General features: G+C 35.7%; 1 protein-coding gene across 7 annotated transcripts in view; it reads right to left on the reverse strand.

Moving 5' to 3' along the window:
• Nucleotides 1–19,994, reverse strand: part of HECTD1 (HECT domain E3 ubiquitin protein ligase 1) — a 65,313-nt gene that overhangs the window by 35,360 nt on the left and 9,959 nt on the right. For 4 of the 7 annotated variants that reach the window (XM_026086459.1, XM_026086460.1, XM_026086455.1 and 1 more), the window contains exons 2-12: nt 12,671–12,905; nt 11,512–11,739; nt 7,969–8,250; nt 7,497–7,785; nt 7,042–7,118; nt 6,857–6,955; nt 6,393–6,507; nt 5,625–5,799; nt 3,542–3,680; nt 3,167–3,337; nt 2,120–2,342 (exon numbers count right to left, since the gene is read on the reverse strand). In XM_026086459.1, the coding sequence (XP_025942244.1) occupies nt 2,120–2,342; nt 3,167–3,337; nt 3,542–3,680; nt 5,625–5,799; nt 6,393–6,507; nt 6,857–6,955; nt 7,042–7,118; nt 7,497–7,785; nt 7,969–8,250; nt 11,512–11,739; nt 12,671–12,905 (2,033 nt within the window). Of the gene's footprint in view, nt 1–2,119; nt 2,343–3,166; nt 3,338–3,541; nt 3,681–5,624; nt 5,800–6,392; nt 6,508–6,856; nt 6,956–7,041; nt 7,119–7,496; nt 7,786–7,968; nt 8,251–11,511; nt 11,740–12,670; nt 12,906–19,994 lie in introns of those variants that run through there. The other 3 variants (XM_026086462.1, XM_026086456.1, XM_026086461.1) reach the window with 2 other exon arrangements.

Here is a 19,994-nt window from a genome sequence, read left to right on the forward strand (position 1 = left end):
TAACCAGGATCCTCATTTTTCAGCATAGTGATCTGACAAATACAACTTCTTTTGTAGTGCATGTGCATATAAAATTGCTGTTTTCCTTTTGCTTCAATGACTTATTCTCTGTGTTTTTGAATTTTGCCATTTTTAATGTTGTATAATACAAAACCAAATAATCTCTGTGTACCCTTTTAGGCATAAAATTCTTTCCTTTATTGCTTCAAATTCTTAACATCCAAGAAGGAGGCTTATAAAAAGATTTTTGAGATTTCACATGCAAAGTTAAATTTTGGTTAATGAAACCTTTCTGAATTTCCACAGTCATATTTCTACATATTTACTATGCAACATGTCATACTTAAATTCCAATGATTACACATAGTTCGGAATAATTTCAGGCTCCTTTAGACTGAAATTTGAGACTTGTTTAAAGCTTCAGAATTGCCATTAAATTACACTTTTTGCATTGAATTTTTACTTTTTTCTAAAAACTCAAACAAAACAAGTATTAAGCTAGTGTGGAGAGGGGTGAGGACAGACCTTCTAAAAATGTTCAAAGTATATATACAGCTCCCCCAACCGCCTTCATTCTGGGATTCACACTAACAAGTTCAACAGCTACAACCCTCTGCATTCTTGCCAGTCAATAGTTACTAAAACGTATACCATGAGCTTGATCAGCAATGCTTTCAAACAGCAGAACATATATAATAGTTCAGGACTTAGATAATACTCTGACTCTGTTCCCTACTACAGTACGTTCAGCCAGTTTCAATAAATACTCCTTCCACAGCTCTTAAACGAAAGACAGGCTGCTGCACACACTTAAGAGTTAACTAGCGGTTCAACTTCCAACCACACCGCAATGTCAGTGCTCTAAGTAGACGATGGCTTAAAGAAAAATGTTAAGTAGCCTCATTTAATCTTTGTTTAGTTCTGTCCCTTGCTAGATATCTTACTCAAAAACTTTGGATTTATTCAGTCTTTAAAAAAAGACTGATCTGAAGAGACACATCATCTTAAATTAACAGTCGGACTTTTTTTTAAAATGTTCTCTTCACTCCAAATTCATCTGAACAATCTCCTTTCTGCTCATCCTATACAAGAAGCAGTGAACCCCTCCCTCCCCTCCCTGTAATTTAGAAGCAAGGATGAACTGGCATGCAGGGGCTACAAGAATTTCAGAAGTTAACCTCACAGATTTTCTTAAAATTACATTATAATAAACAAGCATCTCAACACAGGAATTGTTTGCCTTTGAAGGTATTAGCTTTGTTTAGAAAGTTGCTTCTTTCAGAACCTTATGCTCAATAATACATTTTCTGATGGGGGGAAAAAACCCCCACACACCTAGAAGTGGTTCCATCTGTGTTATGACCTAGAAACACACTATATTGCATTTTATCTTAATGCCCCAGAATTGATAGGTAGAGTGATTAGAACCTCATTTCTATCCTGAATTATAATATGTTCTGTTATTTCACTCAATGGCTTGTTGAAAACGTAATATTGCAAAACATTTTACATGTTCCGTAAATGCATGAACTGCTGCAAAAAGAAAAAAAACAATAAAGGAGGGTTGTTTCTGCATTCAGAACAAATTGCATATTCTATACAGAATCAAAAAAAAAAAAAAAAAAAAGGTATCACCAGTGCATAAGGTCTGTTCCCTAATCCTCTCTCCAACAAACAAGACACTGTAACTTGTTTGCCAGTCTTGATGAGAAACTTTCCATTACTTTGTCTTCAAATGCATGCAGTTTCATTCTGCTAGCTAGAAGCAAACAACAAATTGCCATTTCAACCTGCTTTTCCTGGGACGGCCACTAGAAAGTGCTTTTAACGACTGGGGTGAAAAAATTAAGTATGCATGAAGAAGAATCAAAACAAAACAAAGTTAAAACACTTTTACTGGCAAGGTGTTTATTTAACACTTAATTCACCAAGGAAGTCAAGTTATGGTCACATGCTATCTGATGAAAAGCATCACAATTAACTGACCACCTTCCACCTGTTTACATCCTTTACTACTTAGAAAGCCAATTCCTGCAAAACAAAATAGCTCCAATCAAATTATATAAACAAACGGAATAGTCTCAAAACATAACTTGGACTTAAACTGAGAAGAAACTACCTGAACTATCGGATCCTCCTTCAGGGCTGCCACTGGAATACATTGTGGCCAGCTTCCCATCCAAGATAAATCGGAACCATCCATTACTGCCATTAGACAGCTCCAGGGCTGCAGCATCGCTCCAGATATAGAGGCAGTCCCTTCCCCTTATGATTGACCAGTCTCTCCAGTGATATGGTTTACCCTGTTGCAGTTCTTTAGCATCCTCCTGTGGTTCATCCTCCTGTAACAAAATTGTATTAAGAAAAAAACATACAGAATACAGAAATTGTAAAAAGGTTTGAGGGGAGAAAAATTTACTCAAACTGGAAGTATAGGAACTAAGCTTTTCTGTCTGTAAAATGTATCTTGAAAAGCATTCATTGACAGAATAGACACTTGAAAGAAAACATTCCCTTTCAGATACAGATTTAACTACTCGACAGCAACAGCCTACCAACTGAGACATCCAACTCTAATCAAAAGTGATCTTATAAGAACACTAAGGAAGCGGAAACTTCACACTGTTAACAATTATTTCAACATCCTCATTGTTTGTTTTACTTAACTGAACAGCTAGAAGTATCTGAGTGGTCAGTAATATAGCTGCTGGAAGTTGGTAAATAACTTTAACATGCATTTCAAAACTTTGCACCATGTAGAAAATACTTCTGGTTTTGTATTTTTAATATATTCTCTAGCAAGGTTTAAAAACACCTGCAGTTATTTGATACATGCACATTGAAAGAGATGCATTCCATTGAGAAGGGATTCATTTTGTTTAGCAGTCATTTTTGAAACACTAGACAAATACAAATATCATAATCCAGTTGACCACACATAAGTATTTATGGATAGCAAAATCAGCAGATAACAATGTGCTAACAGGAAGTGAAGTTACAAAACTCAGAAACAAAAAAGACAATTCAACAAAAGGCATACAATAAGCATTATTTTAGTTACCTATCTAGCTTGCTATCTACCTGTAAGACACTTTCATAATACTGAAAATTGCATTAAAAGCCATCATTTTACAGGAAAAAAAAACCCTAATAACTCTGTACTTACTTTCTCAGGTTTAGACTCCTCTTCATTCTCATCATCAGAAGATGGTCCTGCCAAAGTTGACACTTTACTAATTACACCAAGCCTAGCCAGTTGGTCTAGAAAAAGATCACCGCCTTTATCCACCAAATCCCTTATGATTTGCAAGGCTAGCAAATGGCCATCATCATCATCCTGTAATAAATTGGTATGGAAAGGAAATGATCAAAGCAGAGATCTGTTTACTTGAAATTATCTTGACATGCTGAACTTCATACCTCACCACAGATGGATGCTATAAACACTTTAATGTTAGTTATTAATAAACGTGGGATCAATGAGCATAAAACCTCTTTTTGCACTGGTTTTATAAGAGGACAAAATTTTCTTTTTTCCTACCTCTTGATCAAGAACCGTAGCTGTGATCTCAACCAATATCGTGGGCAGATTGTGGCCAGCATCAGAATCGCAAACCTCTTTTAGCAGTGCTTCAGAACAAAAATGTATCATTTTTCTAATGAGGGCAAGACTTGCTTTCCTTAAAAAGAAGTTATAGAAAGAAGATTCTTACAAAAATAAAGCATGCAGCAATCAAAGCAACAAAAAGGCTCAAGCTAAAACTGCTTCTGTATGCCATTTACGCATGTGTACAAAAACAATTTTGAGAGGAATTCCAGCCCTGGTTATCAGATAGGAAGTCCCAGACTAATGCCAAAATTATTCACCTACTGATCTTTTTGATTCTACAGTATTATGACAGTCTAGTATGTTTTTCTCTCTTCAAATCTTTTCTATGCAAACCTATTCTACATTCTGCCTTTATCCACTGTTAGCGATGCCAATTCACTTCTGATTTATACAGGCTCCATCTCTCTCCCAGGTATCCTGCTCAACCTTTCATTTCTTTCATATACTTCCAGAGTTTCGGTCAGATCTCTAGAATTTTAAAGTCTAAAATTACTACTAGATCATGCAGCCATATCATAGTAAAAACTAGAATTTGTTTGGAAGCCAATTACTTGTGTATGGTTAAAACAGAATTTTTATTTGGGTGACATTTTAAAACATGATTTAGTCTGATTCAGAAAGAAAACTTGAAAATATGGAGAAACAACTACTTTTGGTAGTCTGCAGTTAGTCATGCACAAATCATTAATACTGTATCATTTGAAAGAGYCCAGCTTCAGCCTCCTACTAATAGCTCTTGTGGACTCTCTCTCTACTGAAGAGCACTTTTATATCTTGTACTTTCACTGCTGAAGGCACTTGTACACTGGGAACACTAGTAAGAGTTTAAGCAAATGTTATGTTTGTAGAGTAAAAGGCTGAAAGGTTATGGTCATACACAATTTACCACAACCATTATGCCCACGGTATTCCTTTTTAAGTATTAAATTAGATTAAATTCTTTTAATTCTCTCAGTAAGGAGCATCTTCTCCAGTTAATTAATATTCTGGCTCTCTGTGTATGCTCTCCATTTTCTTTCCACAGTATTTAAAAACATACTGATCAAATCTAGTATTAGTGCATCCCCTTAACCTGTACTACATATGAAGTTACCTCCAGTCCTGTATCCTAGGACTCCATTTGCCATGTCTGCCACAATATCATGTTCCGTTTTTGAGTCAATACGTGTTCTAAATTATTTACCATTGCATTTATTATAAGGGCTTTTGACTTTTATCGTCCCCTTCATCTCTTCTTCTATTACAACTATCAATAGCGCAAATTGTGCAAGCTTCTTCTATATTTTCCCTTTTCTTTCCATACTCCATATCCCATTTGCTTCCTACTCTAGTCAAAATTATGTCTAAAAAAGCTTTTAAAACTTTCATGCTGTTTAACACTATTGTCAATGTGTCCAAAGTAAACAAATGCTGAAATCTTTCAGACATCTTAATTTCAAGCTCAGCTCCACCTTTAGTTCATCTCATTGATTACCACTCACTACTTTAATTTAATTGAAGCTTTCTGAAGCCTTTTAAAAACCTTCTAAGCTTTTTTCCAGCCTTTCTGATTTTCCAGTGTATGCATCTAGATAACACTTCATTTTTTTTCCTCCCAAATTAGTACTTCCATTATTGTGGCTGCAAACAACTGTGACCAAACACGTAGTATCCGTAAGTCCAGAGTGGGCATCTCTCGCCCACTTTTGACTAACTGTATTTCTTTTAGGATACCATTTCGCAAGAAAGGAAGAAATGCTGCTTAAAATACTAAGTGAAAAACAGATTCATATTCACTCGCAATGCTTTTCAAAGCACCATTTCTATTCAAGCAGAAATACATTTAAGTGTTAGAGTGAACAGAGATATGCTCCTGAAGCCTCCTCTTAAAGAGGTTTTGGTATTTTAAAAGATACTTCTTCAACTTTCAAATGTGGTAATTTTTTCAGAAAAAAATCCACCTTGGCATTTTTAATATAGTGTCTGAAGAAATCAAAAATGTACTGGGAAATTGTCTATCGTGACTAACTATTACCTTATTGAAGGGAGCATAGTTTGTTGAAATGTTTGTGCAAACACAGGCAATAGTCTTTTCAAGTATATTGGTGCCATTTCTGGATCTCCTTTGGGTTCATTACAATCTTCTTCATCTTTGTTTGCATCTTTCTTTTTCTTTTCATCCCCTTTGTTAACAGGACACATCCAGTCCCCTACAAAATATTTTTTCGTTAAACATTCAACRATAAACAAATCTTTCAATAAAAGTAAAAAGCTCTCTCTACTAACATCCAGGAACTTGAACAGAAACAGGCATTCCTGAAATGTAAAATTTACACAGGAAAGACTTTGTTTGATGACAAGCATCAAAGACCACTTGCATGAAAAGCTGGAAGTTCTTAAAAATAGAATAAATATGAAGGGATGGCCACCTCTGGCTCCTGTGCTACAAAAGCCTCATGAATTGATAAAGTGCAGTTTGCACGTTGAAAGAAAGGATGCCAGAGAAGCTACTAAGGCTGATATCTTCTGAATCCACAGGCAAAYCCCAATCCAGCGCCATTCTGCAACTGAAAAGCAGGACCACTGGCACTGCTATTGCATCTACCCAGCAGTTTCTTCTGGAATTCCCCATCCCTTAATACCTTACAAATCATGAAGGTTTTGATAGGTACTTTCAGGGTAAGGAAGGTTGGCCACACAATACTACATTTTTTTCATGAATCATAATAGAGTAAAATTCTAAAAATAATTGAGTTACAAGTGATTCTACTAGCAAAGAGTATGCATTAAGAACTGCACTCACCTGGAGACTGAAGAATAGCTACTACTTCACTATGCCCCCTTTCACGAGCTTTGTCTAATGGAGTTTTCCCATCTTCATCTCTCAAATCAGGGTTTGCACCATGTCGCAAGAGAGTCTGAGAAAATATATTTTTTAAAGAAAAAAAAATATATAAAATTCTTTACCTCCAAAGAAATAAACTGTTTTTCCATACAGCTCTCCTAAAGTTTTCTCATACTTGTATGCAAAGTTAGAACATTCATGTGCTTTTTACACCTGTAGAGCTAATATAAAACTACTTTTATTCATATTACTGACCTATCATAACCAAAAATTGGCATTTTGATAAACCCGCTAAAGAATGAATGTGTAAATATTTGAAAATACACAACTGTTAAACATATTGCATCAAAAGCTTTTCTGTAGAATAAGGCAAAAGTCACCACACAAGTCTTTCTAGCACATTACAGAAGTTTGCATCATACCTTTGCTACTTGAGGTCTTCCAAAACATGCTGCATAATGTAATGAGGATGACCGCTGACCTCTGTTAACATCAGCACCTCTTTCACAGAGAAATTCTACCTATTAAACAAGAAACAAACCACTTGTTTCATCTCTTTCTTTTCATGAATAACCTAAGTTTTTAAAATTCTGTAAAATTAATTTACCATTTCCTGAGTTCCAAAAGCTGAGGCCCAGTTTAAAAGAGTTTGTCCTACATCATCCATAAAATTTACTTCAAAAGCTAAAAGATACAATAATAGATAAAATAATTAAAGCTCACAACACTATATATTAAACACCAGCAGTGTTCCTTAAATAAATGCCAGGTCTTAAAAAAAATTTTAAACATCTTCCACAATCCTATGGTATGAAAGCTTTCATATCCTTAACTACAATCCAAAAATAAAAAGCAGAATGGGAATTATCACCAACTAGAACTGCTGCATATTTAACAAAGTAAAAGAACTTGTATATAAATAACTCATGAACTACTGAACTTGTATATAAAGAATTTCATGATACTAGCTAAGTATTGTGAGTATTATGACATCAGGAATTATGAAGACAAAGATCTTGCAGATATTCTACTTATTTTCTTTTCTGAAGTACTTTTGCTTACCTCCTGTGTCAATAGCATCTATTAGTGCATCAGTATCCTTACTGCGGATGCAATCTATCAGCTGCCGATGAGAACGTTCCCCAGAACTATCCAGTCTTCGCAATCCTGGGATCCTGCCTGTAGATCCAGCACTGGATTTTGGCAGGGCTTTTCTCCCTTCGAACAGTAGCACCAAAAGAAGATCTACTAACCGCATGGTATCCAGTACGCATCTCTCATCACCCTGCAACGCACTTTCTATAGAATCTGGAAGTTCAGATCTTAGGAGATCCTGGAAATAATTAAAAGTCTGAACAATAAAAAATATACAAGGCTTTAGAAAATACTATCAGAATTGGGTTTCATTTCCATACGAAATGTTTCCTTTTATTCCTTTAAAAATAACTTTAAAATATATTGGCAACACCAAAGTGTATGAAGAGAAAAAAAAAACCCACAAAACGAAGAGCTGTAGTGCAAAAGTATTTCTTACGTGTGTTACTACTGGAGAGCCTCTACACAGGGTTGACAACAGGCTTACAATAGTTGACACCTGATTACTCAGTTTAGAGTCTGCAGCTGTAGAGGGTGCTCCCGTGCTACTCCGACCAGGTTTGCAAGCTGAAGATGGTCCTGACGCTGTCCCACCAGCAGCTGCCATGCGAGATAACAATTCCTCAGTTAATCCATGCTTAGCTAATGGGGCTGGGTCAACTCCACGCCGTGTGAATCTGTCAGCTAATGAAGCAAAACATCTCAGAGCTCCATCTGAAACCTAAGAAAGAAGTGCAAGAGAACAGACACTCAAAATCCATTACTTAAGGTGAGAAGATGCTAAGGAGACAGTCACAAGAATACAAGATACATAGAAGAAGCTGATATTCCTAGGTTCACTTCATAGTCCATGAAAAGAGAGAGGCTTCCTAAGCTAGCAGCTCAGAGCAGGAACCTAACAGTGCTCTGAACTGCCAATCAAAGGATTATACTGCTTTCTCCCTGCAATGATGATATAAGGAAATCAAGGAAACTACTTTTCTCTGTTTAAAGTCCAGCTTTGCAAGTCTCTTAACTATACAAGCATAAACAAAAACAACCTGGAAGAACRCATCTAACAATCAAGTTGACAAATTAATACTCAATAAACTTGGAAAGCACATTTTAAAAAGTTTTTGAACTCCCATATTTACATCTGTAGTTATATATGTCGTTCCTACAGGAGACAACTATTTATATTCACCACTAGAAATTGTCCATTCTGACAATATAGTTGAAAAAMCAATCTGCAGCTTGGTATTTAAATATTGAATGCATAACTTCTGATGTTAAAATCTGTTAAAGCAACTTTCTAATAGTAAAGTTGCAAAAAGAAAAAAATAAAATAAGAAAATGCACTGTAATAAATTTATACTTCCTTTCATATATTAACTGAATTTCAAATTTGGTCCTCAAAGTGCAATCAAGACCATTTAAAAATTTCTTTTCAATTATATATTCCATATTTACAGAATAATATGAAATATACTAATATATTAGAATTTTACATGTATTATTAATGCTAATAAAATATCTCAAGTTGTTGCTTTCTATTAAAAGAAAATTTATGAAACAAGCCATTAGCCGAGGCACCAACTCAGAAATGCCAAATTATCAAATTGACTGAGAAGCTGTTGGGAGCTAAAGTTTTATTTAAAGACATACATGCTTTTGTTAAGTGAATTTAATTTTGGAATTGTATCTAGCCTAATGATAGAACAAACTGGGAAATGCAGCTTCCACCCTTAGATAGCCCAGCCTGTCCACAGAGCACCTGGCTTAGGGATGTGAAAAAGATTTCTTTGACAAAAAATACAAACTCCCAAATTTAGGTTTCTTGTTAAAGAATTATAGCAATGATACTGTGGAAACAAGGCTTTCAGATGATCCTCTTAATCTGGGAGGAAGCACTGCTGGCCAACTGTCTGGGAAAAAAAGTCCAACATATTTTTCAAGCCAGTGTGGGAAAGAAAAGGAGTTTTTTTGCCTTCGACATCTCTCATCTAAACTACATGCTAAATAAAAGCATCTTCATCTTTCAGACAAGAGGTTTGTGCAGGCACATCTGAAGAGCTGCTTCTGAAATGTCTGCCCTCCTAAACATTATCTCTGCAGTTCATGAAGTAGTAAAACAGAACAAGCTCTGTAGAAGATTCTTAACACTACCCACTATTTATCAAACTCTCAGTTATTGCAGTCCTTAGTCCCTAAAAAGCCATCAACTTCTTGTCTAGTCCATTTTGAAAATGGTAGTCAGCCAGCACTAGGGCTTAAAGACAGTTAATTACTGACACACAAATTAGTGTATTATTAGCCACTCAACCACACAGTTAAGTTCACAAGGACTTGAAAAACAAAGCCTCTCCTGAATAAATGTGATGCATGCCAAACTTCTGTTGGGGTCCTAGCATGCCAAACATTCTGATTTATCAGCAAGCTTTTGCAAGGGATTTTTTTTTTTTAAACTTAAATAGTAACTACTTGTGTCCTCCAAGACTTCAGTTCCACCAACTTTTATGTCATCCATACGTAATTTACCAATTTTTAACCACAACAGCTCTATCAGAAATATACATGAAAGGTTCTGCTTAGTTAGCACGCAGCATGAGCAACATCAGTATTTTATATTTCTCCTCACAAACCGCAAATTAAGCAGAAGGGTGAAAGGGAAAAAAAAAAAAAGCATGTATGGATAAGCAAAGTGACCAAACCCAAGAGTGTAAAAGGATGATGTAAAAACCAAAACACAACAAAAACAAACACAAAAAAGGCTTTAGAGAGGAAATCACTGGGCAAATCCATATTTGACACATCAACATTTGTCATGAATGTTGAGGCTTCTTTCATACAACACATCATTTCTCAAGAATACTGGTTCAGATTTACTTATCAACTGGGTTACTCCACTTTTAAGCACACTTATCTTAAAGCTTGACCACTAAAGACCAACTTCCTTAGAGTCTGGACTTTCAGTTGTTCAGATCTCCAAAAATCCCAGAAACTGTTTTTTTRAAGTACATTATAAATTGGAAAACAGTTAATCCTAAAGACTTATGGTCTAAATTTCAGGGTTATCTTATCTCTGATGAGCAATGTAAAAACAAAGCTATGTAAAAACAACAACAGCAACCCCCACCACACACAAAGACAACCTAGCTTACCCTCAAATAGCTTGTGTGACAGACCCATAAGAAGAGTGAACCCTACTGCCATGTAGTTCTTTCAAAATGATAGGAAAGTAAATCAAAAAAATTTAGCTCATAGGCAAAAGACTTAGTCCCACAGATATGATGTGCTTAATAAACCAAATGAGTGGAGGGGGGCAAAATGGGGACTGAGAATGGCCTGGACAAGAAGTCTGGCCAGGATATAGCAAGAATTTGGCAAAAGTAACTATTACAATGCAATAATATGTCACACACAAAAGGATTCTACTGGTAGGAAGAAGATAATTCTTCYAGGTTCTCATTTCCTAGATTTATTTTACAAGGACTGCTTCATCTCAATTTAATAAAATTGCAAAAAAGAAGTGGTGCTGCATCTGTAGCAGCACCATCTAAGTAATATTTTAGCATTCATTGTGGATTTTATTTTTTTCCTTTAGCTTGGCAAAATAAAAATGAACTAAATAGATTTTTGTCTGTCACGTATGCTTAGTTTAATAGTGACTGAGGTGCAGACATGGAACAATGATTATTTCAGAGAATATTTCAGAATTGTTTGAAAAAAGTTGGAGTTTGATTCTTTGAAAAAAATTGAGTAAAGTTTTCAGAAATTGTATGAGATCATATTTACACAATTGTTTGGCATCAAGCAGCACTAAGCAGTATTTTTATTCTTTGCTACAGTGGTCATCACAACTGTAGAAGAAAACTAGCATAACATCCACATATAACAACTACTATATAAACATAGTTGCGGAGACTGTATAAAAAATACCTAACCATTCATTTATTAAACATGATGGAAGCTAAATTCACAGCATGTTGCACCATTACATTACCTGATGGTCTTCATGTTTTAATAAACTAGACAGTGATTCCACGCAGATCTCTAATGAAGAATCCTGAGGCTCCATTTTGCCACAAAGTCTGGATACTACAGCCATAGCAGAATGCAAAGTATCTTTATGAACAAGGTGTCCACTGTCACGAATGAATGTCAGAACACAATTCAACCCTCCAGCTTCAAACACAGCTCCTGACTCACGGGTACAGATTAATTCTAACACCTATGACAAAATGAAATTTAATTATAATGAAATACACATGAAAAGTCAGTTATTTGCTTACATCCATCTACACCGTGGGTAAAGAGAACAAAACAGAAGAGCTGTCTTTCTCAACATTTAAAAGGCAACAATGCAGTTGCAGTTGTAGTAACTAATAGTTAGTTTTCCTTCTAAAATACAGAAGCAAATACAAGAACATCCTCAAGAGCACGCTTATGACAGGTATTCATGAGAAACAGCTAGATAATAATACTCAAAAGAAATTATAATTGTTAAGTCTTTGGATAACACACAACAGAGTTCAGAAACTTAAGAGTACTGCTATGTCAGTACTTCAGTGAAATACTTTTGGATAGACTGGAACAGCATAATTACGAAGGTGTAGGAAATGCATGCACAAAGTCTGAGGCAATAGTAATTAAGGACTTAGACTATGTTATTATATGGGCATGAGTTATGCACTATGGACAGTCCAAGAGATTTTGAGGGCCTCATCAGTTCTCATGAGGACTTCACAAGGCTGCAGAGGAGCTATGCCTAGTGTCACTGAAGAGACAGCAGACAATTCTTCCACTATGGGCAGAATGTAAAAGACTTCCAAAATAAGCTTTAATTTCTTATCTACATCCGGAGTAATTATCTCACCCCTTTTTGGCATAAAATTAGACTTCAACATTCTAGTCATATTTCTAGAGGACAAAAAGGAAAACTTTCCTCTAACATTTTCATTTTCTTTTTCTATTCATTTTTAAAAGAAATCTCAGCTTTGAAGAGCATCAGACTGACAGTAAACATGAGAAACATAGATGGCATGTACAATTTCAACATACTCAGGAAGCTGTTGCTTTGCATTTTTATAACATTTATAGATTTTTCAAAACCAGCACATTTTCCAGCTCCTTAAAACCAGAAGGTTCTTCAGGACACATACCTTCACACATTGCTCAGCCAAATCTCTGCTGGTTCTGTTGTTAAGTTCAACAACTACTAAACGATTACAAAGTGCCTTGATAGCTCCATCCACTCCCACAATCCTACGGGTGCATTCTGCTGATACATCCAGATAATAAGTTATGGCACGAGCTGTTACTTCTAATACATTGTCTGGAGCACTTTCATCGAGAAAAATTTTGCACAGTGCTGGTAAAAAAGTTCGTGGAGGGCATCTGTAGAAAAAAAAAAATTGTAAGTCATTACTAAGTTGTGCAAGTTCCTCTACATTAAGAGATTTCATATAGTTTCACATTAACAGATTAATGTGTCTGTCATTAACATTTGTTTACATGCAGGCATCTCATACACACTCCAAAATTCAAATTAGTAATCTAAAAAGAGGCTCTATTATGGGAGAAACCCATCAGAAAAAATATTTTTGAAGTTTTACAGTCATGCAGAGAAAAAGAACTTATCCCTTTGGGAAATCATTTTAGGAATTAATCTTACTTCACCATTCAGAATTTCTCAACAGAGCTTCAAGGTTCATAATGGTAAGCAGGAAATGCTACTTAACCATGAAATACATTCAATGCAAAGATTAAAGATCTTGGCTTTGCTGCAGAATTTCATTCTCCGAGAGGTACTTCTTCCTTTTGTTTTATACATTTTTACTTCCCTCTTTATACTATTTCAGTTTCTTTCCTACTTTTTTTCCCCCTCCCCTAACCACACTGAGAACATATTTAATTTATTTAGCTTGCTTCTATCATATTTTCTCTTCATGCCCATGCCTCAGTAGCCTCCAGCTCTCCTCTTTATTTTTAGCCTTATTCCCAAATGCAAGAAGGAAGGTCGAGAATGTTCTTGTAACTTCCTAACAAGAAAGGTAAGCTGTAACAGTCCTTCTTCCATCCCTTTGACAAAATAGGGGACAAACCAAACTGGATGGTCATAATGACCCTCTTCACAATTGCGGCAGCTGTGGTTAAGACAGATCAAAAGTTCTCAGGCATGGAGCTATACCTTAACCCAGTTTCTTCAAATAGCGGACAACCACTTAGCAACAAGTAACTTAGTACACTGCAGTGGTAGAAAACTTCAGAGAAAGGTGTGTGTGTCTGGGGAAAAATTTAAGCAAAGAGGACACATGCTGTGTCAGTAGTCAAAAATAACTGGGTACCTCAACCCTAGATGTTAGAGAAGATCAGAATTACAACTACAAAAGGGATATTGTAACTTTTCCTTAAAGTAAGGCTTTGCTCTGCAAAAGAAGGCCTAACAACTTTCCTAAATCCAAAGAGAGCAAAAACAATAGACTTTTTGGTCTGGAAGACAAGTCAAATACTCTTTGATTAATCATTTCTGCAGACTAATCCAGAGGTTATTCAGTATTCTATTTGATATGTAAAGTGACTCAGGTACAAACGCACCAAATCCTCAGAGAGCAAAATGCTAATTTCCTTGAAGATCTGGCCATACTCTATGAAGTAATCAAATCATACTGCTCAACAAATAAACACATTGCCCAATGATCCTTAATGATATAAATAAATGGCACTTTGATAAGGTTAAATCTCATATTTAATACTTCTATTATCCTATTAAGCCTATAATTGCTGTTGTTCTAAAACATTCACTACTTAATTCCACATCTTCCTTAAGAAGAGTTTGCATGGTAATTCCACATTTTTAAGACACTATCCATTTGGGAAGTCTGAGAATTTGTACTCATTGTTAGACTACTACCACACAATGACACATGAAAAGAAGCATCTCAATACACTTAATTTAGATTCGATAGCATTACATGTTTCAGTGTTTTGGTGTTGGTCTTTTACACTTTACATTTTATGTAATAATGCAAATACATCACTAAAACATAGCTATGAACTGCAGTGTTCTTCAAACATTATATTGCAAGATAAAATTTACCAAGACACACCTTAAAATAAGCAGTTATTTTCTATGATTCAACAGTTTATAAAAAACAATATTTGAAACAATAATCTTGACTACACAGTTCTCCAAATCATTTCAGACTACAGTTATCCAGTGTAGACTAATATTTGGGGATCTTCTCCCGAAACATGTCAAATACTGCAATCTTACTAAAACCACAACTAGTAAGCGGTTATTATCTCTAATTACTCACCGCAGCATAAATGCAACTTGAATATATTTTTTGAAAACAGAAATTTAAAAATTCAGAAGAAAAAAAAAATTCCTCAAACACCAAAACAGCTATCACAGGGAAATGATTACCCAGCAGATAGAGCAAGCATACAGAGAAAGTTACTAAGAGCTATCATTTATACTGAAAACTTTGCCAGTATAGAAATGCCAGTGCACCGTATCAGCAATTCTCTTTTAAGAGCACAGCTCACTGACAAAAATTTCTATACTGGCAAAAAAATCTAAACTTCTGTACACTACAATTTGGAGATACTTTTGCACTAAAATGGTAGACTGAACCAGGGCAGTAAGTTATTCTTAAACCCTTCACTCAAATTTTTAAAACACATGATTTTTAAGTACTTTGAGTTCATAGATTGCAAATTTTTAACACTATTTGAACATTGTTAAACTTCAAAGCTGAACAAGTTTTCTTCAAAAGCATGTAAAGCTCATAAAATGTATTGCAGTTTATATGAATTTAGAAGTTAGAGGTATAAACTGCATTTTACTCAGACATTATTAATAGTAACATGACAAAACCAAACCCAAATTTTTGTCTTAAATCAGAAGACAACAAAAGAGCATTTCTTTTTACTATCTTAGCATGGAATCTCTAGAGTTACATCATCTTTTGCTTTACTCAGAGCAACAATATTCAAAGCAAGAGGAAGATGTACTCTGACAAACTACACGCTAAGTGCCRCTAGTCTTACTGAAAGTTGCAAGAGGGCTTATCCTACTTTAAATGTGGTTCTGTAATAAAGACACCTGTTGCAACAATATTTGGTCCGGGCATTGGTAGATTAGGTAGAATAAAGAGGAACAGCTAAAGAGACAGCAAATTTACTGCACCACCAGATAAACCAGGTGGACTGCTACAGTTCTAAATAGAGGGATTAACACAACTGTGAAACACTACTCCATACAGAGGAAATAACCAAACACGCTTCAATGAAAAATAAATAATACAAGTAAATAAAAAAGATGAAGCACACTTCAATATTATGAAGTAAACTACTGTGGTATTTACTTCATGAGGAGAACTATGTTCAAGCATTCCAGTAGACAAAGAACGGTTASCTACTCTGTGATGTTTGAAGAGGCGCACAGATTTACAGAGACACATGCATCCTACACAAACAAGTTCAGATGCCTTTTGCCTAACAAAGTCTTTTCAGGCCACAGCAGACACTGAAGCTCCTGACAGCTAGGGAGCAGAGAGTACCAGTTCTGCCATTCACACAGAACCCAGTTATTATGAGTCTGTAATATCAGTGAAGAAGGGCATACTAAAACATCCCCAGTCCTCTACCTACACTCTTCTCAAACAGGTGGGTAGAATAATTCCATTATAAAATTGTAGAGATGTCATATTTTGAAGAACTTCAGTCATTATGCTGTAGGAAACTTATGTGGATAACTGTCTGTCTGTTACAAACAGACAGATAGACAGGTCAGCTTTATAGAGATCGCCCTCTAAATCCCCAAATCTGCACTAAGCTATTACACAGGCTACCCATGGTTGCTCTACATATCCCCGGGACAGGAATATGCATGTGTGAGAAGTGCAAGAGAAAGGACTGGAAGGAGGAGAAGGGAACCCCACCCAGCACATGACCAGAGGTGGAAGGCAACATTGTCACAGACATACAGCACCTTTACAAAGTGCATATGACCTTTCTCCCCTCCATTCTGTCACAGTACCATAGTGTATTTCTGCGCACTGGCACTTGATCCCTAAGAAACAGGGAAAACTTTGCCCTTATTCAGTGGATGGCATCTGAGCCTCAAAATTGTGCAAATAGGCTTTCCAGGTAGTATCAGAGTTTTCACTCGATCCAACCCTGAACAAAGGTACCCTGTTACTAAAACGTAAGCAAAGGCAGCACAGGGAAGAGAAATCCATTGCACACCTGAAGCAACTCTAGCTACCAGGTACTGAGAAAAGATTTTTTTTCTGAGTATCAGCTTCTTTTTCCATGTACCCTCTCTGTTTTTCTGTACCCCCTACGACCATTGAGTAAGTACACTCAACACTAGTAGGAACCAAACAGCAAGTCAGACATGTTGGGTTATGTATGTGTCACTATGCAGCCTAAAGCCCAAGACAAATACCTACTCATGCTCTTAGGCAGGCTGAGGTAGATTCCTGGGACCTAATACTGTCTCAAATATTTGCTGTAGAAGATTAGGCCCCATCAATCATGTAGAGCCTAATGGTCTTCCAATTAAGACTATGCTCAGAGCTAACATGTACTTTGAGACAGTGAAATAAAGCATTTCAGGAGTATCTGTACCACATGGGACACAAATTGCATTCACCTTCACTTACTAAGAAAGCTGTGTACATGAGAAAAACAAGAAGACTGCTGAAAATGCTTGGAAGAGCAGAGAGTCCAAGGGCAGAACTACCATACTAAATGAACTGATGTGAAAGGGCAGCAAATAACATTCATCTTTTAATACACCTCCATCTACTGATATGATGATCCTTTTGCTTTCTAAGAGAAAAGAACACAATAAACCTTTCATCATTGAGGCCTAAACTGCTATTGAGGAGAAAAGCAATGTGCATCATTTCTAAACTCAAAGCCTCCCAGTATCAAAACTATTTTCATCATGTTATTTTGATCTACATTATATATTAGCTAAAAGTAGTAACATATTTCAGAAAAAAGAAATCAGATAGCAAAAAAACCCTGTTACTGAAAACTCAGTGTTGAATGATTACTCAGTTCACAGCAAACTATTTGCAACAGAACAAACAGGAAGATGGCCATGACTTTGTTTCAATATAAATGTTTTTTGTTTTGTGTAAATAGTTTTTATTCTTTCAGATTAGAAAATAATATAGATGGCTCCAAAGTTCAGAATTCTATTTATGTATTTTTTCCTACTGAATATGAAAGTGAAAGAAATTTTTTTTCTTTTTAGATATTCTAAGAAGCTATATTAATACCACATTGGGAACATCCTGAAGTCCTTTCAAGAAGGGTGATTAGAAACAAGCACCAACTTCAGTGTGCTAATGAGATTATGCTGTGACCAACACCACTGCTCTTACTAGTTAAAGTGTCTCAGGTCTGGATGTCCGCACAGCCTAATTCCTGTACTCTAGGGATAAGAGCTTTTGCTGCTTATTATCTTGCAAGTCTTCCATCATCCTGTTTCAAAGACCTTACTGGAAGACTGGCTGGTAAATAGAGTAAGTTCTGAAATAAGTACTATTCAGTATCAATGTTTACCTTTCATATCCTAATCCATTAGGATTATGGAAATTGTTGTTTAGCAGAGCATTCTCTGCTCCATGTATTGGTGTTAAGCAAAGAACTAAACCATTTCAAAAAGTGCTAATTCTCTATCATTTATTATCTATGAAATTTTTTATGCTTTCAGTATTAAAATGAGTAATTTAGGCAGTAAAGACCATGATATACAACTTTTTTAATACATATTCTCCCCCTGCGGAAAATTTAATTGACCTGAAAATATTTTCTAAACATTAATATTGATAAATTGTCAAGAAAGGCTAGGGAAATTCATCAATATAACTACATTACTCTAGCATTTATAGCACTCTATCAGCATAACTCTCTATACTGGCACACTTACTTCTGACAGCTGGTTTTCAGTTTTTTTTTTTTTTTTTTTTTGAATAGGAGCGTCCATAGGGATGCAAGTCTCATAGAGCTATAGCAGTAAATTCCTGCCATTGCCAAGCCAAACTCAAATGAAGACTCATTGTCTCAAATGACTCAAATGAAATGACTCGCCTGATTTTGCAGCGTGCCAGTGCAAAAAGATACCAAGGAAGTAAAAATCAGCACTGTAAATTCATTTCTCTAATTACAATTTATCTTTTAAACATGCTCGAAAGCCTTAGCTAAAACACAAACTACTGTGGTACTTTAAAGACACTGTTGATAAAAAAATTAAAAAAATAAACAAAACAAAAACAACCCACCAACTGCATCTCCAAAATAGTTAACACAATTTCTTCTAGCACTAGACTGTATTACTCGATTCCAGAGTAACTGCTGGCTGCAGTGGACACAGAGCCCCTGTCACGTGACAAAAACCTTTGGCTTCAGAGTCCTGGTTCAAGACATGTGACTAGCAGCAGAAAACCAAGTTGAGCTGCCTGCCAGCACTTGTGCTAGCTATTCAATGCCTACCATCTGCAGAGACCAGTTAGAAGTGTGAAGGCTTAAATATCCACCACTGTAATTTTTCCTGGGTAACCAGTTCTTATGAAACAGTTCCTAACCAACTAACTCATTATAAAACAGCTGACAGAATAACAGAATTTAGGTCTTGTCCATGAGGACTGCACATACTGAGACTATATTTATGAGTTGTTGACTATGGCATCTGTCCCCCAAGTTAAAAAACTTAAGAACAGCTAATCTGTTCAAGACACCTATCAATATATTTTAGATATTCTATGATATGGTCATATTCAGTAGCCAGAGACTGGACTTGATGACTCAGACCATCCACTCTGGGTTATGATCCTAAGCACCTAAGTCGCTGAATAGACACTCACATACATTTAGCATTTTCAAAGATTAAAACTGCCAATATTTTTCCCCCTCTTCTGCAGAGTTCTTCAGCAGAAGAGATACATACCTTTCTGCATCAGTTTGCAGCACGACTGCTATCTCTGCATGTGCTGGTTGCTGACAGACCAACTAACTGTTAAGACTTTTCTTCGGGCCTATGCTTCAGTAAGCTTTGAAAACTGGATAGTGTTCCAGCGTGCAATAGGTATTCCTCCATCACTCTTATCCTCACAGGCTTTTACATGTCTCAAGAAACAGGTCTGTATCCTGTCATACTTGGTTTGCTACAGATAGCTATTAAACAAGTAATACTAAAGGCAGCCTTTTTAAATCTCTCAAAATACCAAATAATATTTAGCAGGCTTTTGTAGTTTTCATAGTAAAACATAGTATCATTTCAGATAAAACAAAGTCTTTGAACAGTCAGGGCCTCTTAAAATGAAGAATAAAAGATGCTGTTTTTATAATATTAAATGTTTGATATTTAGACAATTAGACAAAAAACAGACATTACAGACATTGCATAATGTGTCATGCAACTTTAAAGTTTCAAAGAACATTGTCTGTGAAAATGATTTTTTT

The sequence above is a fragment of the Apteryx rowi genome, unplaced genomic scaffold (genome assembly GCF_003343035.1).
Source record: "Apteryx rowi isolate R43461 unplaced genomic scaffold, aptRow1 scaffold_695, whole genome shotgun sequence".
NCBI lineage: Eukaryota > Metazoa > Chordata > Aves > Apterygiformes > Apterygidae > Apteryx > Apteryx rowi.